Below are 22,771 nucleotides of genomic sequence, written 5' to 3' on the forward strand. Positions count from 1 at the left end.
CTTTCTGAAACCACAAAGGTAAGCAAACGTCTAAACACATACCTGTATAATGAAAAGTATCAATGAATGATGTTCTATTTTTAGTTATGTAAGCTCCCGATTGACTCCCTTTTATTTTATCGTCATGGTGTCCTTCAGTACATGGGGTTTTTCATAGTCCCACCTCTGGTGTGTCCAGGGGTCCGTGTTGTCCAGCTCTCCATTTTGTATTCTTTGTAGGAGTTGTGAGATTGATCACTAATCGTCATCTTAACCTTTTCAACAAAATGGAGAAGACTTTGCACACTTTTAGAATCATTCAAATATTAATAGCTTTGGCGAAAATAAGTGAACTAAATGTTTGAAAATAAAAGATGTCATCGAAAACATTCGGCCTGGAATGACTGTGACATTCTCTGAATGATGACTGTGATGAAAGCTGACCCGAGGTGCCCGTGAAACTAAACTCGGTACTGATCTGACCCCGGTATTCTCAATAATTAATCAAATGATTTATCCAACCTCGGCAGTGTCACAGGCAATATAATTCCAATCTTTCAAATATTGACAGTCCTTGATTAAATAAAACTGATCGATTTAAGGATCTGTAAGCTAATGTACCTAAATCATTTAGTGAAGAAGTAATGCGCACTGGCATCCAAGTTGAAGAATTGAAAGAATAAAAACGCTCGAAAAAAATATCCCCGACATTAATTTATATTCAAATGAAATTATCAAGTTTAAAGTTTTCCTGTTTAATTTTCATTCAGGAAAATCAATAAATGGATAAAGAAAGCCACATGGGTCATGACTTTTTTTTTTTTTTTTTTTTTTTTTACACATGATTAATGTTTTCATAGTAACTATTTGTTGGTCTGGTGAAGGATGATAATGCTTGTTCCGCGTACTACCAGCGACTGAATGATAGTGAAAATATGAATTCCACCCACTGAAGAGGGATAACTCGAATAAAACTAAACAGGTTATACTTAAATCGATGTCTAAGCTCGGCTGTATGACGTAAGCGGTCATTGACAGATGTTCATGCTTTTTGTTTTGCTTCTTTTCTTTTTTCTTTTTTTTTTGTAATACATCGTATTTTGACATACCTTGTAACCTTTAATTGGAATGTTTAATGACTTACAATGTATCTTAAAATATCTAAATCAGATAGGTACATCACACTAAGTCTTGGTCTACATTTGAACAGGATTAAGCATAGTGATAATTTGATTTACCGGTATTTAATTTCACAAAACACGTTGACATTCAAGCACAATACCACAAAGAAGAAATGCATAATTAAACAAATTAGTATTTTCACACAAATTATAACAATTATAAGTATAGTGTTAAATGGCCTACATTTTTCATAACGCTATGCGAGTTATTTCCCCCTGATTACAGAGGGCGCGCAGCAAATTGCGGTCCTCAGTTGACGGTGCCATATAAGGAATACATAGAAAAGAAGACGTTGCACGTCTCGTGTTAATTTCCCTAAAGGTGTTGCATGAAAGATCGACAAATTTAAGTTATTCAAATATATGATAAAACCAATTGGAACGTATGTCTTGATTCAATAATTCTTGAAAATAAGTTTAAAAGAAGTGTATTGACAAAATTAGCCAAAATATTTCGAGTTTAAATCAAGCAATAAGCGATTTATATGATTTTTAGCGTCCAAATGGAGGGGTATCCCCGAATTTCAGAAAAACTGCCTCCGTGAAACAAAATAGATTTAGCATGAACATGTTCTTCGAGTTTTCCTCTAAAAACTGTCGCTTTGAAATTTTGTTTCACGAGGGCATTTTTTTGTAAATTTAAAAAAAATCGAAACGAATTCACTGGTATTATTTTCAACTTCACCTGTACGTTAATTTTCCTTAGTATAGTATGGTCTACTGCGTGGTTCAGTGGATAAAGTCGTCGACTCTTATGTATAAAGATATTTTCTATTTTTAAAACGACCGGGTTCGACTCCCTCACGAACACACTTTTTTTGTTCATATTACGTTTTCACCTAGATTGTTTTTTCTTAATTGAAACACGCTTCTAGTTTTTATAAATATTTCATGTCAAATCTCTGTTTATTACCATGTGCCGAGTTTGAAATAAGTTTCCAACCTGGACACTGTTTAGTTTGTGAATAGGACTCTCAACAAACACGCCGAATACAGCATGCAATACCTGTGTTTTAATGGTCACGGCTGCTAACGACAACTTGTATGTTTTTCTGAATGAAAGTGGTACCTTTTACGAAAAACCGTTGCGAACTTTGCAAAGCTTTGGAAGAAAAACTTTAAGGCCAAATAAGGTAAATAACCGTTGAACAGTTTGAGTTTATATGTATTCCAGTAGCAAATTACTATGTTGAATCAATTTTTACAGATGTATGTATTTCGAATAACGTTGAACTTTATCAATGCGTATTAAACTTCCCATATTTTGTTACGTGGCCGGAGTCATGTACAGTTGCCAATTGTTGGTTATAGAAAATAATACACAAGAGTATAAGAGCTTTCGGACTGTGGTAGTATAGAATATTAAATAGTTGATACACGTAACATGTAATCGTATACATTGTATCTGATATTCAGAAAAAAAGAAGACAATTTAATTTTCACCATTTCAAAAATTATGTTTAGACTACATGTATAATGTATTGACACATAGAATGTATTAGGCTTGTCCCTAGTACTGGGGAATCCTTCAGGTATTTAAATGACAAATACGCAATGAGTATAAATATGAATGAAGGTCAGTTCTACGTCACGAGTGTTGGCACGTAGCTCCGATCAGAGAAAATTCCCGCTTTGGTGCAGCACCCTCTTTACAATTTTTGATTACAATCAATTGCCAGTTAAAGAATTTTTATAAGAATTAATTGTAATGTCTTAAAAATAGTATAAATGAACAAAATATTTTAGTCACTAATTACGTTTATATGTCCCTTGTGTGGTTTTCTCGCATGCAATGCATGGTCATGATGTAATAAAATATGTAAATATTACCTAGTCCTCGATTTCTTTAGATCAGAATCATGGTGTCCTTAGTATATCAGCAATTCTTCATTATTAATTTTTATCAATATTTTCGACAACCAAAACACACAAAAAACCATGCAATACGATATGCCTAAAAAAAACATGTGCAACCAACGCATACATGTACATTATCAATTTATCATTTCACACGTACTGAACAAAACTGCTTGCTGCTAAATTTACACCAGGTGCCAATAAATAAAGCATGTTAATTATCTCGAATTTGTATGTCTATTGTAATATTTTTGTTAAAATACTTTTTTCGCGTGTGATTCAATGTTTTGAAAGTTAGATTTTGTGTACATCAATTTACACCTCTTCTTGCACTTCAATTACTCAAATGAGCACAAAAACAATCATCAGGCTTCTAGCAACAATGGGTCTGCCTCCTCTTATTATTACATACAAACTTGGTCATTTTTACATGCAGAGATAGATCTATAGTCGGATAGGCTGCCCCCCTTAAAAAGCATTGTCGTGAATGGTAGTGGAAATGTAAAATTTAACCGATGAATGGAACTGAAAAATCAACCCTTGCCGCCTTCCTTCACCAGCTTTGGATATTTTTTTTTAAAATTTACTTGTCAAGAAATGTTAGGCAATATTATGAAGTCACCCCCCCCCCCCCCCCCTTTACGATGTTACGTGCCTGATTGTATCACATGCTTTCATAGTGCTTTTAATTCTAGGTGTCTTTTGTTTTTAAAACAGATTACTACTGAAATTCTTGGTATTAATTGCATTATAACTTGGACAGAAATAATGTCAAATACACCTATACCCTTCCCCCCTTACCCAACTCTACAATTCGACGAAGTGCATACTTTTAAAAGTTTTCTCCATAAAATCTAAGAAATCAAACCTTGTTTTTGTCATAGATATATTATAGCCTGTTAAAACTTAGTTTACTAAAGAATTTGGTCAATTAAGCTTAACTATACACTATTTGTTAATACTATTTATGCGAAGCTTAGGACCGCAATTGTAAGTGCGCCCCCAACTTCCGGTGTAAGGGAAGTAACTGCAAAAATGTAGGCCATTGGTCCACTGAAGGACTGAGTTACCTGTACCCATATATAACATTATTACGGTCTATAAATGTACAGATATTTACATAGCCTGGACATTATTAGGGTTACACAATTCTTTACAACAATTTTCTTTCACAAAATCAAAATTTGTAAATGTACAACAAACGTCCGTGTAAAACTTTTTCTTTTATCTTTATAATTAGCATAAGTCTAAAAATAAAGATCATAATCTTAGATAAAATGTAATCCATTAATAAGAAGCATAATGTAATTCATCTTCTACAACAATTTTACAAATACGACAGTACTGAGAATCTTTCGAAATACAAAGCTTCTAATATCTACCAGTTTTAATTTCTACAAGATGTGCAGGAATTCTGACAAAGCTTCTAATATCTACCAGTTTTAATTTCTACAAGGTGTGCAGGAATTCTGACAAAGCTTCTAATATCTACCAGTTTTAATTTCTACAAGGTGTGCAGGAATTCTGACAAAGCTTCTAATATCTACCAGTTTTAATTTCTACAAGGTGTGCAGGAATTCTGAGCTTTATTAAGTTTTATCCCACACGATACGGAGTTTCAGCTACTCTTTGACTTCATAATACCTCCTAATTTCATTAATAAGTACAGTTTATTCTGGAGTGGCATATTGACATTTCCAATACAAAAAATTGAGTGAACAGTTACTAAATAATGTATTACGTTAGCTTTTGTCTATCTTTAATGATATGCATTTGTCTTTGCCAATTATCCTTACAACTAGCAATGAAAAGTTATTTATTCTTCAGTTGAGTTGCTTTGAGAATTTCATTTGTAACATTATTTCTAACAGCAACACTATGAACTCGCTTGTAATATTTAAACTTAACCATACGAGCTGTGAAACATACCGGGAAACCTCACAGATTATACTTAATTGCCAATTTTCAAGTTTTTCTTTACACACCCATCTTTCAATATGAAATATTGCATTTTCCCCCAAAGGGTAAATGATCGCAATCGAGTAATAAATTGATATCAAAATCTATGTAAAGATCTATAAAGAGTTTTACAAGTGAGGAATATAGTTTGAGAAGAGTTTTAAAAATGTGAAAGGACGATAACTGTTCCTGCACATTAAAAGCTTTTCGAAAAAGATCAGCTAGTTATTCAGGTACATACCCTAAACATAAATATAAGGGACATAACTGAGTGTTCGAAATATTTATCTTACACAAGATTAGCATGCATTTCATTGATACATGTAGGTCTAACATACGTTTGAAACATATGTAAACCATACTGTAAACTTCAAACATGTGATTAACATAGAGCGAAAATGTTGAACTTAACAACTTTTGAACAGTTAGTTACATGTACCACAGATAGCTGAATTTTGATCAATAAATAGATATAGATAGAAAAATAAACTCTCTCTCTCTCTTTCTCTCTCCCTCCCCCCCCCCTCTCTCTCCCCCTCTCTCTCTGAATGCACCAGGTGTGCCACGACATCCCCCCCCCCCCTTGACTCGAGTCCGAATTTACATGATCTATTAAATTCGCCGAAACAAACCTATTCTCCGACACGGTTAATCTCAGAAATGATTTTCGTTCTCATCCGTTGCTTCAGAGGTTTAAACTCCCTCGCAACAATCCAACAAGGGACACATTTTAATGATATTTTGAACATTCCCACCAAGGCCTGACTACCATGTCATGACGTCACGAAATCACATCTCCGCACTAAACATACTAACTCTACCAGATTAATCAAATTTACAAATATATTTAGGTAAAATCAGTAAGATAAAATGTTGTGATTAGAAAAAATAAAGAAATCTATTTCTGTGCTGTTTGTTACGATTATGAATTAATTAATGTATTAAATTGACTAACTCTTATGCAGTTTTGGTTTCCCTTCTTATGGTTCGGAGATGCTAGTTCGTGACGTCACGACATATTAGTCAGGCCTTGGTGGGAATGTTCAAAATATCATTAAAATGTGTCCCTTGCTGGATTGTTGCGAGGGAGTTTAGACTTCTGAAGCGACGGATGAGAAGGAAAATCATTTCTGAGCTTAACTGTGTCGGAGAATAGATTTGTTACGGTGAATTCAATATTAAAATCGGACTCGAATCGAAGAGGGGGCAAAATGTCGTTGCACACCTGTTCTATTTATCTCTAGAGTGTTTCTTTTTTCTATTTATATCTATTTACTGATTAAAATTCAGATACCTGTGCAAGTACTATAAGATATATACGGTTTTGATTCATGCGTTTTAATATGAAAAACAAATCTTCTATTCTTTATACATGTATTGACAGATTGCTGTGTATAAACTTGTTAGGCGTTAGCACGATAAACAACCCTGTCTAAATACGGCCATGTGCTATTCATAGGTCGAATCACCTGCAGCTGGTGCCGTCTCTCCAGACCTAGATTAGGACATGGGGGCCCAGAAGTTGTCCCTTTCTTCTCAGAGTATATTCGTGTTTGGTCCCCATTCTCATAATTGTTGTTTTGGGCCGACAGTATGAGTGAACAAGAGTACCACAAACAGTACATGCATATCATATAGGAAGCGATGACAAATCTGGATCAATGAGAAAAAGTCCCGGAAACTATTTGACCTACTTTTAGCTCTAAAGTAGGCCACCGTGCACCAGGTAAGCAGAAATGCTAACTGAATCTGTACTTCACTGAGATGAAGGTTGTAACTACAATTCAGGATAACACCTGTATCCATAACGAAAACAAATCTGGAAAACTGTTACTTTTATCCGTAAAGTAGGCCACCGTTCACCAATCCAGCTGAAATGCAAACTGACCTTGTTTTACTCCAAGAAGAAATTTGTGACGAAATTTGAGGGCAATATTTGTATCCATAACGAAAAAAGTCCGGAAAACTTTTTGACCCACTTTTAGCCCTAAAGTAGGTCTTCTTCTTCTTCTTGGATACTGTTAGTGATTGTTATCACATCAGTGCCGCTATGGTATCCCTCCATGTCACACGGTCTTTGGCTATATTTTCGGCGTCCTGATATGTTAGGCCGGCAGTTGTAAAGTTTCTTGCCAGCGTGTCTCGCCATCTCTGCCGTTGTCGTCCTTGTTTTCGTCTTCCTCCGACCGATGTAGGGTCCCATTCGTACATTCGTTTAGGGAATCTTTCGTCTCCCATCCTCGACATGTGACCAAACCATCTCAGCCGATTCCTCATGAGTAGTGTTGAGGCATATGGTTGATCTGTGAGCTCTCGAATGTCACTGTTGCGCCTTTGTTCCCACCATTTGGTCTTCAGAATAATTCTAAGGCATCTGGAATCGAAGGCGTCTAGTCGTTGCTCATGATTCCTGGTTGTGGCCCATGTCTCAGATGTATACAGCAATGTTGGAATGACAACTGCTCTATATATTCTCATTTTTATTTTGAGGCTGATCTTTGCTCTCCAAGTGTTGCGCAAGTTCTTAAAAGCATTGGCGGCTTTTCCTATACGAATGTTCAGCTCAGTATCGATGGAATTAATTGGTGTTACAGTTGAGCCTAGGTAGTTAAACTTCTCAACTTTATCAATGGTAGACTCTCCATCTTTCACGCATGCCGATGTTTCACCTATTGGCATAACCTTGGTTTTCTCTGCAGAAACTACAAGGCCAACCTCTTCTAAAGTAGGTCACGATGCACCAATCCAGCTGAAATGCAGTCACTTTTTAAATTACTTAGGGGAAAATTGTGACCAAATTTCAACGCTGTATATGCATCCGTTGCGGAAAAAAGTCTGGAAAACATTACCTCGGACGGACGAACATCGCCATAACATAATATGTCCCGTCTGATGACGTCAGTCGTATAATAGCATAATATGTCCCGTCTGATGACGTCAGGCGTATAGAAATTTTTAAATGGGATGTAAAAGAAATCTTTGTTTTAATGTATTATAACCGAGACATTATATGCTGTGTGTGCGTGTGTTTATTTCATTATTTTTGTGATTTTAATACGCCCTGAAACTGATGTTTATTCTTATCTAGCATATTTATGGTATCTTGTGTTTTCATGTTTTATATGTACAATCAAGATAGGTACAGCTACGGACTGTTTACATGTGATAACGCCTTTTATATCATTGCTTTTTAGTCTTTTATTTATTTCCCATGTATTATGTGTATAACATTCTGTTGTAAGGTATATATGCATTGTAAAGCACCTTTGAGCGTACATAGTGTATGAAAAGGGTGCTATATAAATATGGTATTATTATCATTATTAAAACAGTTTAGCTTAAAAATTAAAACATTTTACATGCGCACTGAGAGGAACTTTATCTTATACAACCGTGATATTTGTAATCTGACATATTGTAATACCCTATACAACTGTATTTCATTTTGTTCTACATTGATATCTTATTATTGCGTTTCCATGTTTGATATATGGCATGCTAGCGTTTTAAGTCTCTGACAGTAGAAGTCAACCTTCCGTCCCGTTCTGTAAGGGAATCAACTCATTTTCATTTGTTAATTTGGTTGAAACGTTTTCTCCCTGTCTGGTTTTAAAACACGAACTCCCGAATTGTATGAATGATGGCGAAACGGGACAGAATCGACACAGTCTGACACGATTGATATATTTGGTAACATAAGGTAAGTCGTACACCCTGCTAGGGTCTGAATCTGTGGACAGCCGTTCCGGATCAAAGACTGACTGATTCACCCATCTGTCGATGCCTCTTTCGTGTTTAGACCCTGGAAAAAAGTATTTAGGGTTTTAATCTTTTTTTGTATGAATTAAAATCATACCGGGCCTCACGTGACGTCATATACAGACAAATTCAAGATGTGAATTTGTAATAAAGTCTTGAACGTAGCCATAACTGTATTGTACAGCAGAATTGAACATGATTTATGACGATAAAACAATGTCAAAATATTGCGACAAAAATCAAAGTTATGTGTGTATCAAAGTTTGACCTTGATACATGAGCTTCCCTTTGACCTCATACATCGACCTTGACCTTGTATACAACCAGTTATGAAGTCAATATAAGGTAGACAAAACAAAAATAAAAAGGGATAGAAACAAATATTGTATGTTACAAATCTTCCAATTTGCAGACATGGTTTTCCCCTCTGGAATACATCAATCTGCGTCAAATACGAGTACCAAGTATTGCATTTTAGAGGATTCATACAATTTGGTTTATTTCCCGCTACTGACAACATTTCAAAGCAAAATTTCCAACAACATGTATATCAAATTGGCCATACCAGGAATGATATTATCCATCATAAACCCCATGAAACCTCCAACGAAGGACGCTGTTCCAAATAGAACTCGAATCATCTGGTCCAATTCATCCGAACCTGAATCAGAAGTTTAAATTTTTTTCCACAAATATTTTTTCTATCCATTACAAGCCGTTGTTGCATAATAACCCCCCCCCCCCCGAAGGTTACCCCCAGGAAAATTGGCTAAACAGTAAACTTAGCTCCTGAGGCAGGAGTTAGTATGTATAGCAGATTTAACCCCAATAAGAAGTTTCCTCCCTCTCGGGTTTGTTTTGTTTGAATTGTAACGGTCAGACGGTCCAATCGCTATTGACCAAATAACCAAGTTGGTAGATCACCTGAATAGAGATTCCAGGGGGGGGGGGGGGGGTTTCGAATCCCGAACTAATTCGTTGCATCAATAAGGAAATACCGAATAGATGTGCATATTCCGAGAGTTATGCTCATGTTGAACATAAAAGTTCGGCAAAAATATACTAAATGTATTTGTTACTCCTATGTAACCGCTGAAGAGAATAGCATATAACTATGTATTTGATATGGACCTGCTGTGTAGAATACACGCATATCTCTCCATACAGTTGATTTCACAATGATTAGAAGTTTTAATGGGACGTTGATATTTCGTCTTCAATATTACTAAGTTTCTACCAAAAAATATACCTCGATAAACTTGAATGAAATGAAGGGAACATTCTACAACATGGAGTATTTTCCATGGGGATTTTCCATGGCTATAATAGGTGGGAAATTTGACGATATAGCCTTATTTCCGTGGGGATAATCCTGCTATATAGCCAATTTCCAAGGGGTGTGGTGTGGGAATGGCTACTATACAACACCGGTAATGAAATATTATAAAATTTTGTATAATAAGGAATTGCACAGAAAAGCTGACCTGTTTTAACTTTTTCAGAGTTTTCAGCTAACCACTCTGGCACCATCAGACCCATCAAGAACGAAAGTCCCAGAATGGTGACGTTCCTGCTGGAGGACATATCACAGAACTGCAGCACTGGTAGAAGTCAATATGGAGAGGAATAAAATACATCTAACACACATCTCTCTCTCTCTCTCTCTCTCTCTCTCTCTCTCTCTCTCTCTCTCTCTGGCATTTACAGAAATAATATTTCTCTAACAAGTACTATAACAATTTCACGCAGGAGGACGGAATTCAGGATTAATTAATGTCATCATAGCAACGCAACATTTGATTCTGGACACGAGATAGTCGAGAAAGTTCACCACCTTACCAAAGAGTAGCAAAACGTCTGGACGTTGTCGTGTCTACAGTCAAGTGCTGCGCTAAAAGGTTGCAGCAAAGTGTTATACTTTGCAGTTTTATTTCAGTTTACGACAGAGCTAAATCGGACCGACATGCTAAATGGAATCTTTTTCTTTTGAACAAAATTGTCAATGAATGAATACCATCACCATAGCCTTCATAATATCGATACATTCTCAGTGTTTCATATATATATATATATATATATATATATATATATATATATATATGGCATATGCATTAATCGCTCCATATTTTGTCAATATTTACATGACACTGTTAACAAATTCTTTCAATGCGCTAACGTTATTTGATGTATATTTATGACGTCATCAGTTTACTTTCATATAACTCAACTGTATGACAAGTGGGATGATTTCAGCTTCTCCATCGTTAACTTCTCATATTTATGTAGCAATATTCTTTTATCACCTGCATAGGGTGTTTATATCTCTCAACTGATTCGATACGCAATAGCTTGTTCTGCGTATGGTCAGTTTTTTAATCGAGGCAAGTTACTGACAAACAAGTTGAAGGTACAGGGGTTTCAACAGTCTCGATTGAAGTCAGCATTTCGCAAATTCTATGGTTGTTATAACGATCTAATTCGTCAATACAACCTATCCTTGGGTCAAATGCTGTCTGATGTGTTTCATACCGATTGTTAGGCCGTCCTTGACATACTGACAAACTCTGTTTACCTGATCAGGATATAGGGCTCACGGCGGGTGTGACCGGTCAACAGGGGATGCTTACTCCTCCTAGGCACCTGATCCCACCTCTGGTGTGTCCAGGGGTCTGTGTTTGCCCAGCTATCTATTTTGTATTGTTTATAGGAGTTATGAGATTGATCACTGTTCGTTATCTTCACCTTTATTTGACATGTCACAAATTACACGACAGCAGTATAACATTTCTTTTTTCTTTCGATCTTAGTTGCTGCATGGTTTATTTCATGTATGAATAAAACTTAAATGAATATAAAATCGGAACTAGATATATATATATACATATTGATATACTTATTTCATTTACGTCACATTGTTTCGCGGATTTTATACCAGCAAAGATTCTCGTGACCCGCCTTATCGTACCCGCGAAGTTTCCCGATTCCATGTAAATCACCCAAAATTTCCGATTCCCTGCAAAAAGGTGCGTCAATCCGACAAACTTATACACCCCTATTCAGAATAATTTGCACCTTCTTTTTATCTTTATGGAAAGTTCTGATGTATCCGGAATGGAATTGTGAATTTTGATCATCAAATGGAATTGCATTTAAGTTAATTGGTCCCCGTATAAGAACCAGTTTACGGTAGATACCGATAACAATCATGGTAAGTAGGTCCCGTGAATCCACATTTTAAACATTGTTTTATTTTGGTCATAATGTCAGTGACGGTATAATAAAACGATTAAAGGATAGTACTGAGGGACATGGTAATATTGCAGGTCCTCTTGAGTAAGCTTATTTCCCTCAGCTTCGCCTCGGAAAGAAGACTTGCTCTCAGGGAATTAGAATCTTGCAGACTCCCTCGATGCTATACTATAAACGTATATCATTCTTCACACATTTTGACAGAATACCCTTTACCTGATATCCCTATGGACACCACCATTCCTAGACCCAGGAGAAGAGCCCCGCCGATGATGGGTTCTGGTATTAGGGCCAGGGCTGCTCCCACTTTCCCTATGACACCACAAATAATTAGGATCACGCCTGCCGCTATAAACACAGCCCTGCTAGCCACCTGGTTATTGAAGAGTTGACAAATACAGAGTACTTCCAATCGATAACTTAACTAGTATTTCTGGGAATTTTTCACTAAATAAGAAGAGATGGAAAAATTTAGAACGAAGTGCACATTTTCTGAAATCCACAACTTGCCCTCGAGTTTGAATATTTGATATTACTGGGATATCTCTCGACGCTTCCAAACACTAACTTTCGTTATTCCGATAATTCCAATGTTCCCGCTATATGACGTTGTAGCATGACCTGCTCCAACCAATCCAGAAATTATGCTGGACACGCCCTCAAATGTGATACCTCGATTGATGGCATGCGCTGGCGGAAGTGGAGCACCAGATATTCGCGCAGCCGCAAAGTAATCACCAACAGACTCAATAATGGATGAAATTGTCGCGGCTAGCATTCCCATGTAACCTGCCAAGCTAAACGTGGGACTCCCGAACTGAACTGAAATCAAGAAATTTTTATTGAATAGTCGAATTCTTAAAGTATGCAAATCATAATTAAGTACAAATCTGATATAGTGTTACGTTACAATGTCAAGTCAACCAATCGCATGCAACGAAATTCGTTATGGTTGTTACTTTTTGTTGCCAGAGCACGTTGGAAATCGAGAGAAATCTTGAATTACAATAAAGTAATGTCAACAGATCTAACATGATCTACAGGCTAATGATTAAAAGAGTTCGGAAAGCTTGCGTTTTTACCCTTTGTTCAGCAGTGCACACATTTAAGAAATAAATAATATTTTGAAAATACATAAAAGTACAAACTGCGACGCTTCATGCAACCATACTTCATGATGCACATTACCTCGTTATGAAAAGTATTCCGAGTGAGACGTTGCAGTTCATACCCTCGTGTACTTTCCAAAATGAAGTGCATTTGTTACATTTACATTTCACTTGCATTTCTGTCAAGATTTTCAGCCGTTAAAGTAAACAATATTATCAAGATTCATAAGCGCATTGTTCGCAACTGCACTGAATTCATGAACAAATGGTTATCATTACAATTTGTAAAGATATCAAAGCACAGGAAATGTAAATATTCAAATATGCAAGGTGAAGATAACGAACAGTGATCAATCTCATAACCCCTATAAGGATTGCAATATTAAAAGAGTTGAGCAAACACGGATCCCTGGATGCACTAGAGGTGGAGTCTGGTGCTCAGGAGGAGTAAGCATCATCATCTGTCGTCCGGTCACACCGGTCGTGAGCCCTATAATGTATCTTGATTAGGTAAACGAAGTAATCTGTAGTCTAAATCAGTGTATAAAGAACGGTACATCAATTGGTATGAAATACGTCAGGCATCATCTGACCCAATGACAGATTGTATTGCAAATTTCCGAAATGCTGACTTTAAACGAAAGTGTTGAAACCCCCTGCAACATCATTTTGTTTGACAGTAGCCTGTCTCGATTTAAAAACTGATCATACACAGAACAAGTTCTTGTGTATCGAATCAGTTGAGATATACAGACACCATATGCAGGTGATAATGGAATATTGCTACATAAATATGGGAAGCTGACGATGAAGAAGCTGAAATCATTCCGTTTTTCACAAATTTGAGCTGTTAGTTTGCCCTTAGCATCTATGTTCGATAAAATATCTAAGTACGAAGCAGATGTGAAGGATTTTGTGGTGTCTTTTATTTTGAGTTTACTGAGATATATTGAATAGACATATGAATGAAAATGATTATTACTAATAGATAAAACGTCGTCGATACATGTATATCTAAATGTCAAATTGATAGATTGATAGTTATCCAGTAGATTCTTTTTTATGTACAAGCTTTTGAATAAATTCTACGTCACAAGAATATAAAAACAGGTCAACTAACAAGGGAACACAATTCGTGCCCAAGGGAATTCTTACAGACCGTTGGAAGACCTGATCTCCAAAGGCCACGAAGAGATTGTCAATGAGTAAGTAAATCAAAACTATTCTTGTAACCCTGGGTATTTAATTCAAAATTTCTTGGATACAATCTTTCCTGAAGGCGGAGTCCTAGAAGTCGAATAGATTCTACACACTTAAGCCAAAACATACCCCTGAAAGATGATGCAACACAATACTGGAAATAGCAGTCAAAACACTGCACACACTGTTAAATTTAAAAAGTGTCCATAAGGTACCAGCCTGGAGATAGATCGATTACAGACCAGGAAAAATGAAATATTTTCAACTTCTTCGATAAAGACTGCTCCATTGTACTAAATGCAAGGTGAATATAACGAACAGTGATCAATCTCATAACTCCTACAAGCAATACAAAATAGATAGTTGGGCAAACACGGACCTCTGGACACACCAGAGGTGGGATCAGGTGCCTAGGAGGAGTAAGCATCCCCTGTTGACCGGTCACACCCGCCGTGAGCCCCATATCCTGATCAGGTAAACGGAGTTATCCGCAGTCAAAATCAGTGTGCCAAGAACGGCTTAACAATCGGTATGAAACACGTCAGACAGCATTTGACCCAATGCGAAGTTGTATTGACGAACTAGATCGTTATAACGACCATAGAATTTGCGAAATGCTGACTTCAATCGAGACTGTTGAAATGTCATTTAAGTAGATATTGCGTACATGGAAGAGGGAATGAGAACCAGGAAGAGTCCGTCATGATTTGTAATTTGGAGTCCGTCCTCGCTTTATATCCCGTGACTGTGCTGTTGCTGGGAAAGACATCGGCTACAGTGAGCACGTGACTCAACGCCCATACAATTGAGACACAGAACACAACAGGAAAGAGCTGGAATACAGGAAGCCTCTTTGTATGACACTTCCGCTGGAGTGAAAATGAGGGAATTGGGACTTCCAATTTGTTGATACAGGTTGAAAACAACAGGAGAAAAAACAAAGTCCTGAAAGTAAATGCTCTTTTAATCATGTGTGGTATTTATGGAGAAAGTAATTAGAATTAACATAAAACCTTCTTAACTGCTATATACATTAATTATCATACCTCCTTTGTATCAGAAACTTACAGCATTGAAATTCCCCAATGTGTTTCACAGAACATGGCGACGACATGTGACAGAGATAGACCTATCAGGGACACCGTTGGGGCGATAGTTAGAGGTCCTACAAATCGTAAAATTATCCCGATGAGCCCGAAACTTCCTAGAAGAATTTGAGTCATGGATGCCAGGATCAAGTTCCCCTGTATCTGGGAAAGAATGTATAAAAAATGCAATGATTTTGCAAGAGATGAAATGAGGATATCTTTGGAAAATTTTCTTTTAATACTCTCCAGAAGATATATTCTATATGTTAATTTGTATTTCTTTTAATACTCTCCAGAAGATATATTCTATATGTTAATTTGTATTTCTTTTAATACTCTCCAAAAGATTTATTCTATATGTAATTTGTATTTCTTTAAATACTCTCCAAAAGATATATTCTATATGAATTTTGTATTTTGATACTCTCCAGAAGATATATTCTATATGTAATTTGTATTTTGCCAAAAAGGGCTATATGGATATGTGCATATGGTTACAGCGTTTTTGGACACCGTTTAAACACAACAAAAAGATTTCAAGTTTACAAAAAAACTACATATTACCCATCTTATAAAAGCGTACAGATTCAAACATTTTGATACTACGGGCATATTAAGTATCTGATATCAATAATTGATTGATTGAGTGTATATTCTTTAACGTCCTTCTTGCGAATATTTCACTCATATGGAGACGTAACCAGGCTACAACATTTAGGCATACGCTCGACGCTTATGACTATCGAGCAGAGGGATCTTTATCGTGCCACACCTGCTTTGAAACGGGACCTCGGTTTTTGCGGTCTCATCCGAAAGACCATCCCATTTAGTCGCCTCTTACAACAAGCAAGCGATGCTGAGGACCTATTATAACCCGAGTCCCAACGGGATTTAATTGATTGATTGGATATTGTTTATCGCCACTCTCAGGCATCTTTCAGAAAGGACCGCCCCATTTGATCACCTCTTACGACAAACAAGGGTTACTGAGGATCTATTCTAACCCGGATCTACACGGGGAGATATCAATAGTGACGCATATCAAAATCTATATAAGTTAAAAGCAGCTCATGTTGTTTCTTTTATCATTGGTTGTTTGGGATTCGTATCATTTACGTGGTTTGAAAATATTAAGAATGTTCATGCGACTTTGATTCCGTGGATGAAGAGTTGTCTTCCTTGATTGCAATTAATCATCGTTTGCTTATAAAGGATTGAAAATTCATGGGATTCACATACCATGGAAATTACCCCCAACGAAAATGACTTTTCACAGTCTAAGGGGTTTTACTCCACTTTTCAGTAAGGGAATTATCACCGTAATATGTTGTGCTTGTATATGTACACATTTGTTTGTGTAGCGGGCTTTTTAAGGTGGATGATGAGCTGGTGACCACATACCTCCCGCATTCTTTCTGTCCAGTCAACGTGTGTTCTGTTCCCAGTCGATATGTCTAAACCTACAGTTGAATAAAGCATGATAAAGTTTTCAGAATTGTGCATGTAAACGTGCATGTACACCGTCTGATTAAAAACTCTGACGATATAAACTACAAGAGGATGAAGTTTGTTGTGTAACTTGTTTAAACCCTTGTCTAATTCCACAAACCCTGGTCTGGACAACGGAACTTTTCCAGGGACATCATCACAACGATCGGGGCCACAAATGTGTGAGAACCACCTTGAATGATAGGTAACCTACCAAGACACGAAAACATAATTAAAAGTATAATTATTGTGTGGTATAGAAGTGAGAGAGTTAAACATCCATAGTTATTTAAGATAATTATGCCACTGATTATGAATTACCAATAAGACCCGAACCACTTCTGTACGATGACTTTCACAGTAGTTTCGTACACATTTTTGTAACAGATGGTGTTTATAGCTTTCTTACCTCACGCCAAAGAAACACTGCAGAACGGTGGCTACACCACACATGAACATGGTTATACTGAGAAGTTGCGCTCGCACGTTTTGTTCATCCATCGGGCAAAGTAACGCCGCCAAGATATACGGCAAGGAGAGCGTCCCTCCGATACACATCACGGCTTGCTGAATAATGAAAATGGAAGAATTAACTCGGCGTTTTAATGCACAGTATAAAAATCGAAGTTACTATGGCATAAATATCTATTTATCACAAATTTCTTTCCATACGGCAACTTATTTTGTTGATGTTGTCCAAAGCACGTAACCCGAACGTACCGAGCTACATGTAAGTTCATCTTAACCCGAACGTACCGAGCTACATGTAAGTTCATCTTAACCCGAACGTACCGAGCTACATGTAAGTTCATCTTAACTCGAACGTACCGAGCTACATGTAAGTTCATCTTAACCCGAACGTACCGAGCTACATGTAAGTTCATCTTAACCCGAACGTACCGAGCTACATGTAAGTTCATCTTAACCCGAACGTACCGAGCTACATGTAAGTTCATCTTAACCCGAACGTACCGAGCTACATGTAAGTTCATCTTAACCCGAACGTACCGAGCTACATGTAAGTTCATCTTAACCCGAACGTACCGAGCTACATGTAAGTTCATCTTAACCCGAACGTACCGAGCTACATGTAAGTTCATCTTAACCCGAACGTACCGAGCTACATGTAAGTTCATCTTAACCCGAACGCACCGAGCTACATGTAAGTTCATCTTAACCCGAACATACCGAGCTACATGTAAGTTCATCTTAACCCGAACGTACCGAGCTACATGTAAGTTCATCTTAACCCGAACGTACCGAGCTACATGTAAGTTCATCTTAACCCGAACGCACCGAGCTACATGTAAGTTCATCTTAACCCGAACGTACCGAGCTACATGTAAGTTCATCTTAACCCGAACGTACCGAGCTACATGTAAGTTCATCTTAACCCGAACGTACCGAGCTACATGTAAGTTCATCTTGACAATGGTGAGTTTAAAACGGAAGCAATCCTGTTGTAGACATAATATTAGCGATAGATGATAATCTTATATATTTACAATGTGTTTGCCTTCAATATCGTTACCAGTGTAATGATAGCTATGAATGCGATGCAATTGTGAACAAATTGTGTATGAATCTTGAATTAGGGCATCTATTTAACAGAATTTCAAATGAAATTAAAGTAGAATGTGAATATAAGAAGTAAACTTCATTTTTGAAAATACATAAGGATACGAACTACAATATGTCAGGCAAGCATGTTTTGTCATAAAGCGCTATCGAATTTCATGAAATATGCTGACATGCTTTTTCAAAACTGAAATTTATTTCTTTAGTAAATCCATATGGTTAGAATATGATCAATATACCATTCACACATGAAGACTCTTCATACGAAGGTCATACGTGGTCTATATCAAGAAGGATAACTTGAAAATTATAGTTGCATGTACTTCGCTATTTTCTAAATGTCGAATCCAGATTTCATTGACCAAAGTCATGAATCTTACTGAAATGTAATATTTACTGTATAGAATATCAAAGTTAGAGTAGAAATGTTCCTCTTTTGTAAATTATTTCCATATCTACTAATTTTCAATCAGTGGTTTTTGTTATAGAAAAGTTTTCCTCAGAAATTGACACACCGCATTGTTTAGTAGACAGGGGAAAATTTACTTCATTTTCCGTCATGATCACCGATAAGGATCTAAAATAGACCATTTGATAAAAGTTGACTCCATCTGGACAAGTTCTGACTAAGACATTATCTTCATATAATACCGTAACATACCTGTAACCCAAATAAGACCGTCATGTGAGCCGGCGGAACATCATCCACCCCGTATAACACGGGTTTGCCAGTTTTCTCTCCAGATGTCAACTTTTCCTCCTCCGTCATTTTTATCACTTTTGAGGATGAGCATCTTTCCATAGTCATTTCAGGTCTTCTGAAAATATGTGCTTCCTCGGTGAGAAGATGTGACAGTCTGACCGTTTGATTTGTCAAATCGTTGTAACACAGGTGCTCTATGTGCATTGGATGATAACAGGGCCACATATCGTCAATATTTATTCAGGAATTTTTAGATAATGTTGGTAGTTTAATTTCACATATATTTAACGAGTACCATAATTTCGCTAATCAAATCCCATTAGCTAACATCTAAAATCATAGTAGGTTTTATTTTTCTCGATGGATTGGTTGCAGTGATGAACGCAGAATATATCTTTACATTAACCCCCCCCCCCCCAAATAAAATTCTATAAAAATCTGGTACGTATCATGTCTGAGGAGTTATTTACCGTAAGGAAAATTTAGTAGTTCCATCCATTGAGGGATACCCACCCACCCCGAATAATATATGCTATATTTAGCAAACTAGAGTGTATAAATTGTGTGATACCGGTCATACTTTGTAATTATTTAATCATTATGTCAATTTCCGTCAAGTCAAGGTTATATGTTCAAAGTCAAGGTCAGTTTATCCGGATCGTGACGTCAAAGTCCGATAACTATAACTGGTTTACCAGACGACAATCATGGCACCTAACGCTTTGCATCACTGACGGAAGGTAAAGTTTACTTTGGTATAATAAAACACCTATTTACTGACTATTTAGACAATACAAGTTTATTGTCTCCCTTGACTGCGCCTCGGGGAAATAGTTGGTGTTTTGGGGGGACTATAAACTCGCTAAATTGTCCTCATAGCCAGTACATAGATGTATAATATACTGGATAAAGAAGAAAACATGTAATGCTAATGGATAATTAGATTAATCGGCCGAATAGTCTATCTAGTATGTACAATGCAGATGATTGAAAACCAGTCATTACCATGTTTTATTAATGATTACTATATATCTTTGTTGGATTTTTAAAGTCCCCTGCCGGTGAGTCAATTATAGGTTTGCTCTGTCTCCGTCAGTCCCGTTTGTCTGTATATCCGGACTGTTTTCCACTGTGCTTTAACTTAATAATCTGAAATTTGGCATGCAATTGCACTTAATGTGGAGGTACAAATGCAGTTTTACTTTTGTTGCAGTTGATTTATTCTAACAAAATAATGTTAGACATAGCTTCATTGTTGAATGAACTTTGGTTTGTTTTCCAGACTTTTCAATTTCATTATTATTTCATTTAGGAAAATGAGATTTTGTATGTGATTGAAAAGGTGAAGATAACGAACAGTGATCAACCTCATAATTCCTATAAGCAATACAAAATAGAGTGTTGGGCAAACAGGAACCCCTGGCTATACTAGGTGCCTAGGAGGAGGAGTAAGCATTCCCTGTTGACCGGTCACACCCGCCGTGAGTCCTTTATCTTGATCAGAGTTATCCGTAATCAGAATCAAAGACGGTCTAACAATTCGTACGGTGCGACAGAGGTTTTCTGATTTGCTAGAACCTGTAACCAATCCTTTTGTATATCTATACAATAAAATGTGTTCAAATCAAAAATTGTTATCAAACACGTCAGACAACATTTGACCCAATGACAGGTTGTATTGGCAAACTAGATCGTCATAGTGACCATAGAATTTTGCGAAAATTAATCCTGACTTTAAACGAAACCATCAACTTGTTTGTCAGTAGTCTGCCTCGATTTTAAAACTATCATACACAGATCAAGCTCTTGCGTATCGAATCAGTTGAAATATATACACACCATATGCAGGTGATAATGGAATGTTGCTAGATAAATGTGGGAAGTTGAAATCATCCCGTTTGTCGTAAAGTTGAGTTGTTAGTTTGCCGTTAATATCTATTTTCAATAAAATATCTAAGTACGAAGCAGATGTGGAGGACTTTGTGGTGTCTTTTATTTCGAGTTCGCTGGGATACATCAAATCGACTAATATACGGATACAGATCAAGTTTAAGTTTCACCACAGTAGACCGATTTTTCCGAGATTGATGGAACTTTTTGTCTACAACGCCTAAACTAGGAATCTGAATTGTTTTATGGTTCTTAAATAAGTAGATACACAAAATTGCACTTTCGTTACAGTCGAGTTATCTAAAAATGTACAATTTGGTACCATGATTGACTGAATTACGAGAATCCTTGTACTAATTGCTTTGTTGTGAAGAACGGTTCTTCAGCCATTGTATCCGGAACGTTAAGTATGGCCATGGTTTTGGTTGCGGATTAAATTGCTAAAACTTTAATATGTCTTTGGATAGTGCTTGTAATAATTATTTTGTTGTCAAGAACATTTTTTTTTCATAAATTGTACCTGTATCGTAAATTTTAGCTATAATTTTGGTTCGGGTTTGCTAAAACTTCAGATATATTATTTGCGAATAAAATAATTACTCTGTTGTTCAGAATGTTCCTTGAGCAAACATGACCATATTTTGATTTTCAGATTGCTAAAACGTCAATATATTGTCTTCAAATAATATCAAAATTCAGAAGCACGCACAATAAATCAAAAAGAACAATAACACTGTAAGACTAAACGAGAGGTGGACCTGTGACCAGTGTTTGGATATTCGTGTGCTAATATCTAATGTTGTCCTATATGGAAGTGAAGGCGAGTGCCACATGTCACATTAATGATGATAATAAGGATGTAATAATAGCACTATAATGAATTTTATCAAGGTTACCTGTTTAATGCACGCACTATTCCTCCCCAGTGAACCAGTACAACAAATTAAATCCGATACAGTAAATCTTAGAAGCAAAGACATCTGTAATATATCTTATGTGTGTCTCTGTTAGTATTCACAATCACGGTTTCACATTTCTAACCGGACCGTTTAAGTAATGTTACATTTACATCAGCTTTACAACTCTAACTGACTACACATACAGGACTTCATCAAATTAAACCAAATGATAACTAAACCTTAATCCCAGATACTTTAACTGATTACACTATCAATTCTTTGCAATATAATTTATTAATGTAAGAAATCTAGTGTCGAGTGTTTGTCGCAATCTATTTATACATCAACGCTACCTGCCTACTGGGATGGCCTCCCTTAGAACCTGGCGCGATAGCGCCCCCATAGATAACTGTGGTGGGAACACACCTCTGGGTAACCCCGACAAGATTGAGTGCCATGCAAGAAGAGGAATTCAAGTTCTGACTCGGGCCCTAACTCTATACGGCCTCCCCTGGTGAAAAACAAATACCTAGGGCTAATACCCCCAGGGGTAGGCCCCAAAGCTTGCCCTTGGTACCGCAAGGATCAAGCTGTTCCCTCAGGTACCACTGAAGTAACCCTAAAATCTTCCCCTCTGCTGAGGATGAATAACCCTGACTTTTGATAATCCCCGAATTCAGCCAAATGAGTTTATCTGTACAAGTTCACCCTCCACCAACGCGTTATGCATATACATAAATACTCGTGTATGCACTTACACACGCCTATACAGTTAGCTTATATAGATAGTATTTCACCCACCGAACCTGATGTTAGAGACATAAATTAAACA

General features: G+C 36.7%; 1 protein-coding gene across 1 annotated transcript; it reads right to left on the reverse strand.

Moving 5' to 3' along the window:
• Nucleotides 1–8,155: 8,155 nt before the first annotated feature.
• LOC125660471 (solute carrier family 23 member 2-like) lies at nucleotides 8,156–22,015 on the reverse strand. Its single transcript, XM_048892311.2, has 12 exons — nucleotides 21,937–22,015; nucleotides 19,109–19,265; nucleotides 17,279–17,436; nucleotides 16,991–17,079; nucleotides 16,783–16,841; nucleotides 15,362–15,543; nucleotides 14,961–15,238; nucleotides 12,553–12,806; nucleotides 12,201–12,357; nucleotides 10,220–10,336; nucleotides 9,301–9,396; nucleotides 8,156–8,778 (listed from the first exon to the last, which is right to left on the reverse strand). Exons 2-12 carry the CDS (start codon nucleotides 19,253–19,255, stop codon nucleotides 8,504–8,506), a joined length of 1,812 nt encoding a protein of 603 aa, XP_048748268.1. The 5' UTR covers nucleotides 19,256–19,265; nucleotides 21,937–22,015; the 3' UTR covers nucleotides 8,156–8,503.
• Between the last annotated feature and the right edge of the window lie 756 nt (nucleotides 22,016–22,771).

This window comes from Ostrea edulis, chromosome 9 (genome assembly GCF_947568905.1).
Source record: "Ostrea edulis chromosome 9, xbOstEdul1.1, whole genome shotgun sequence".
Lineage (NCBI taxonomy): Eukaryota > Metazoa > Mollusca > Bivalvia > Ostreida > Ostreidae > Ostrea > Ostrea edulis.

Coding starts and splice junctions, on each gene's coding strand:
- LOC125660471 (XM_048892311.2), bottom strand. CDS start 19,255: ATGACTATGGAAAGATGCTCATCCTCAAAAGTGATAAAAATGACGGAG. Junction 16,842..16,990: donor GTTCCGTTGTCCAGACCAGG/GTTTGTGGAATT, acceptor ATTCAACTGTAG/GTTTAGACATATCGACTGGG. Junction 10,337..12,200: donor GGTGTCCATAGGGATATCAG/GTAAAGGGTATT, acceptor GACTTCTACCAG/TGCTGCAGTTCTGTGATATG.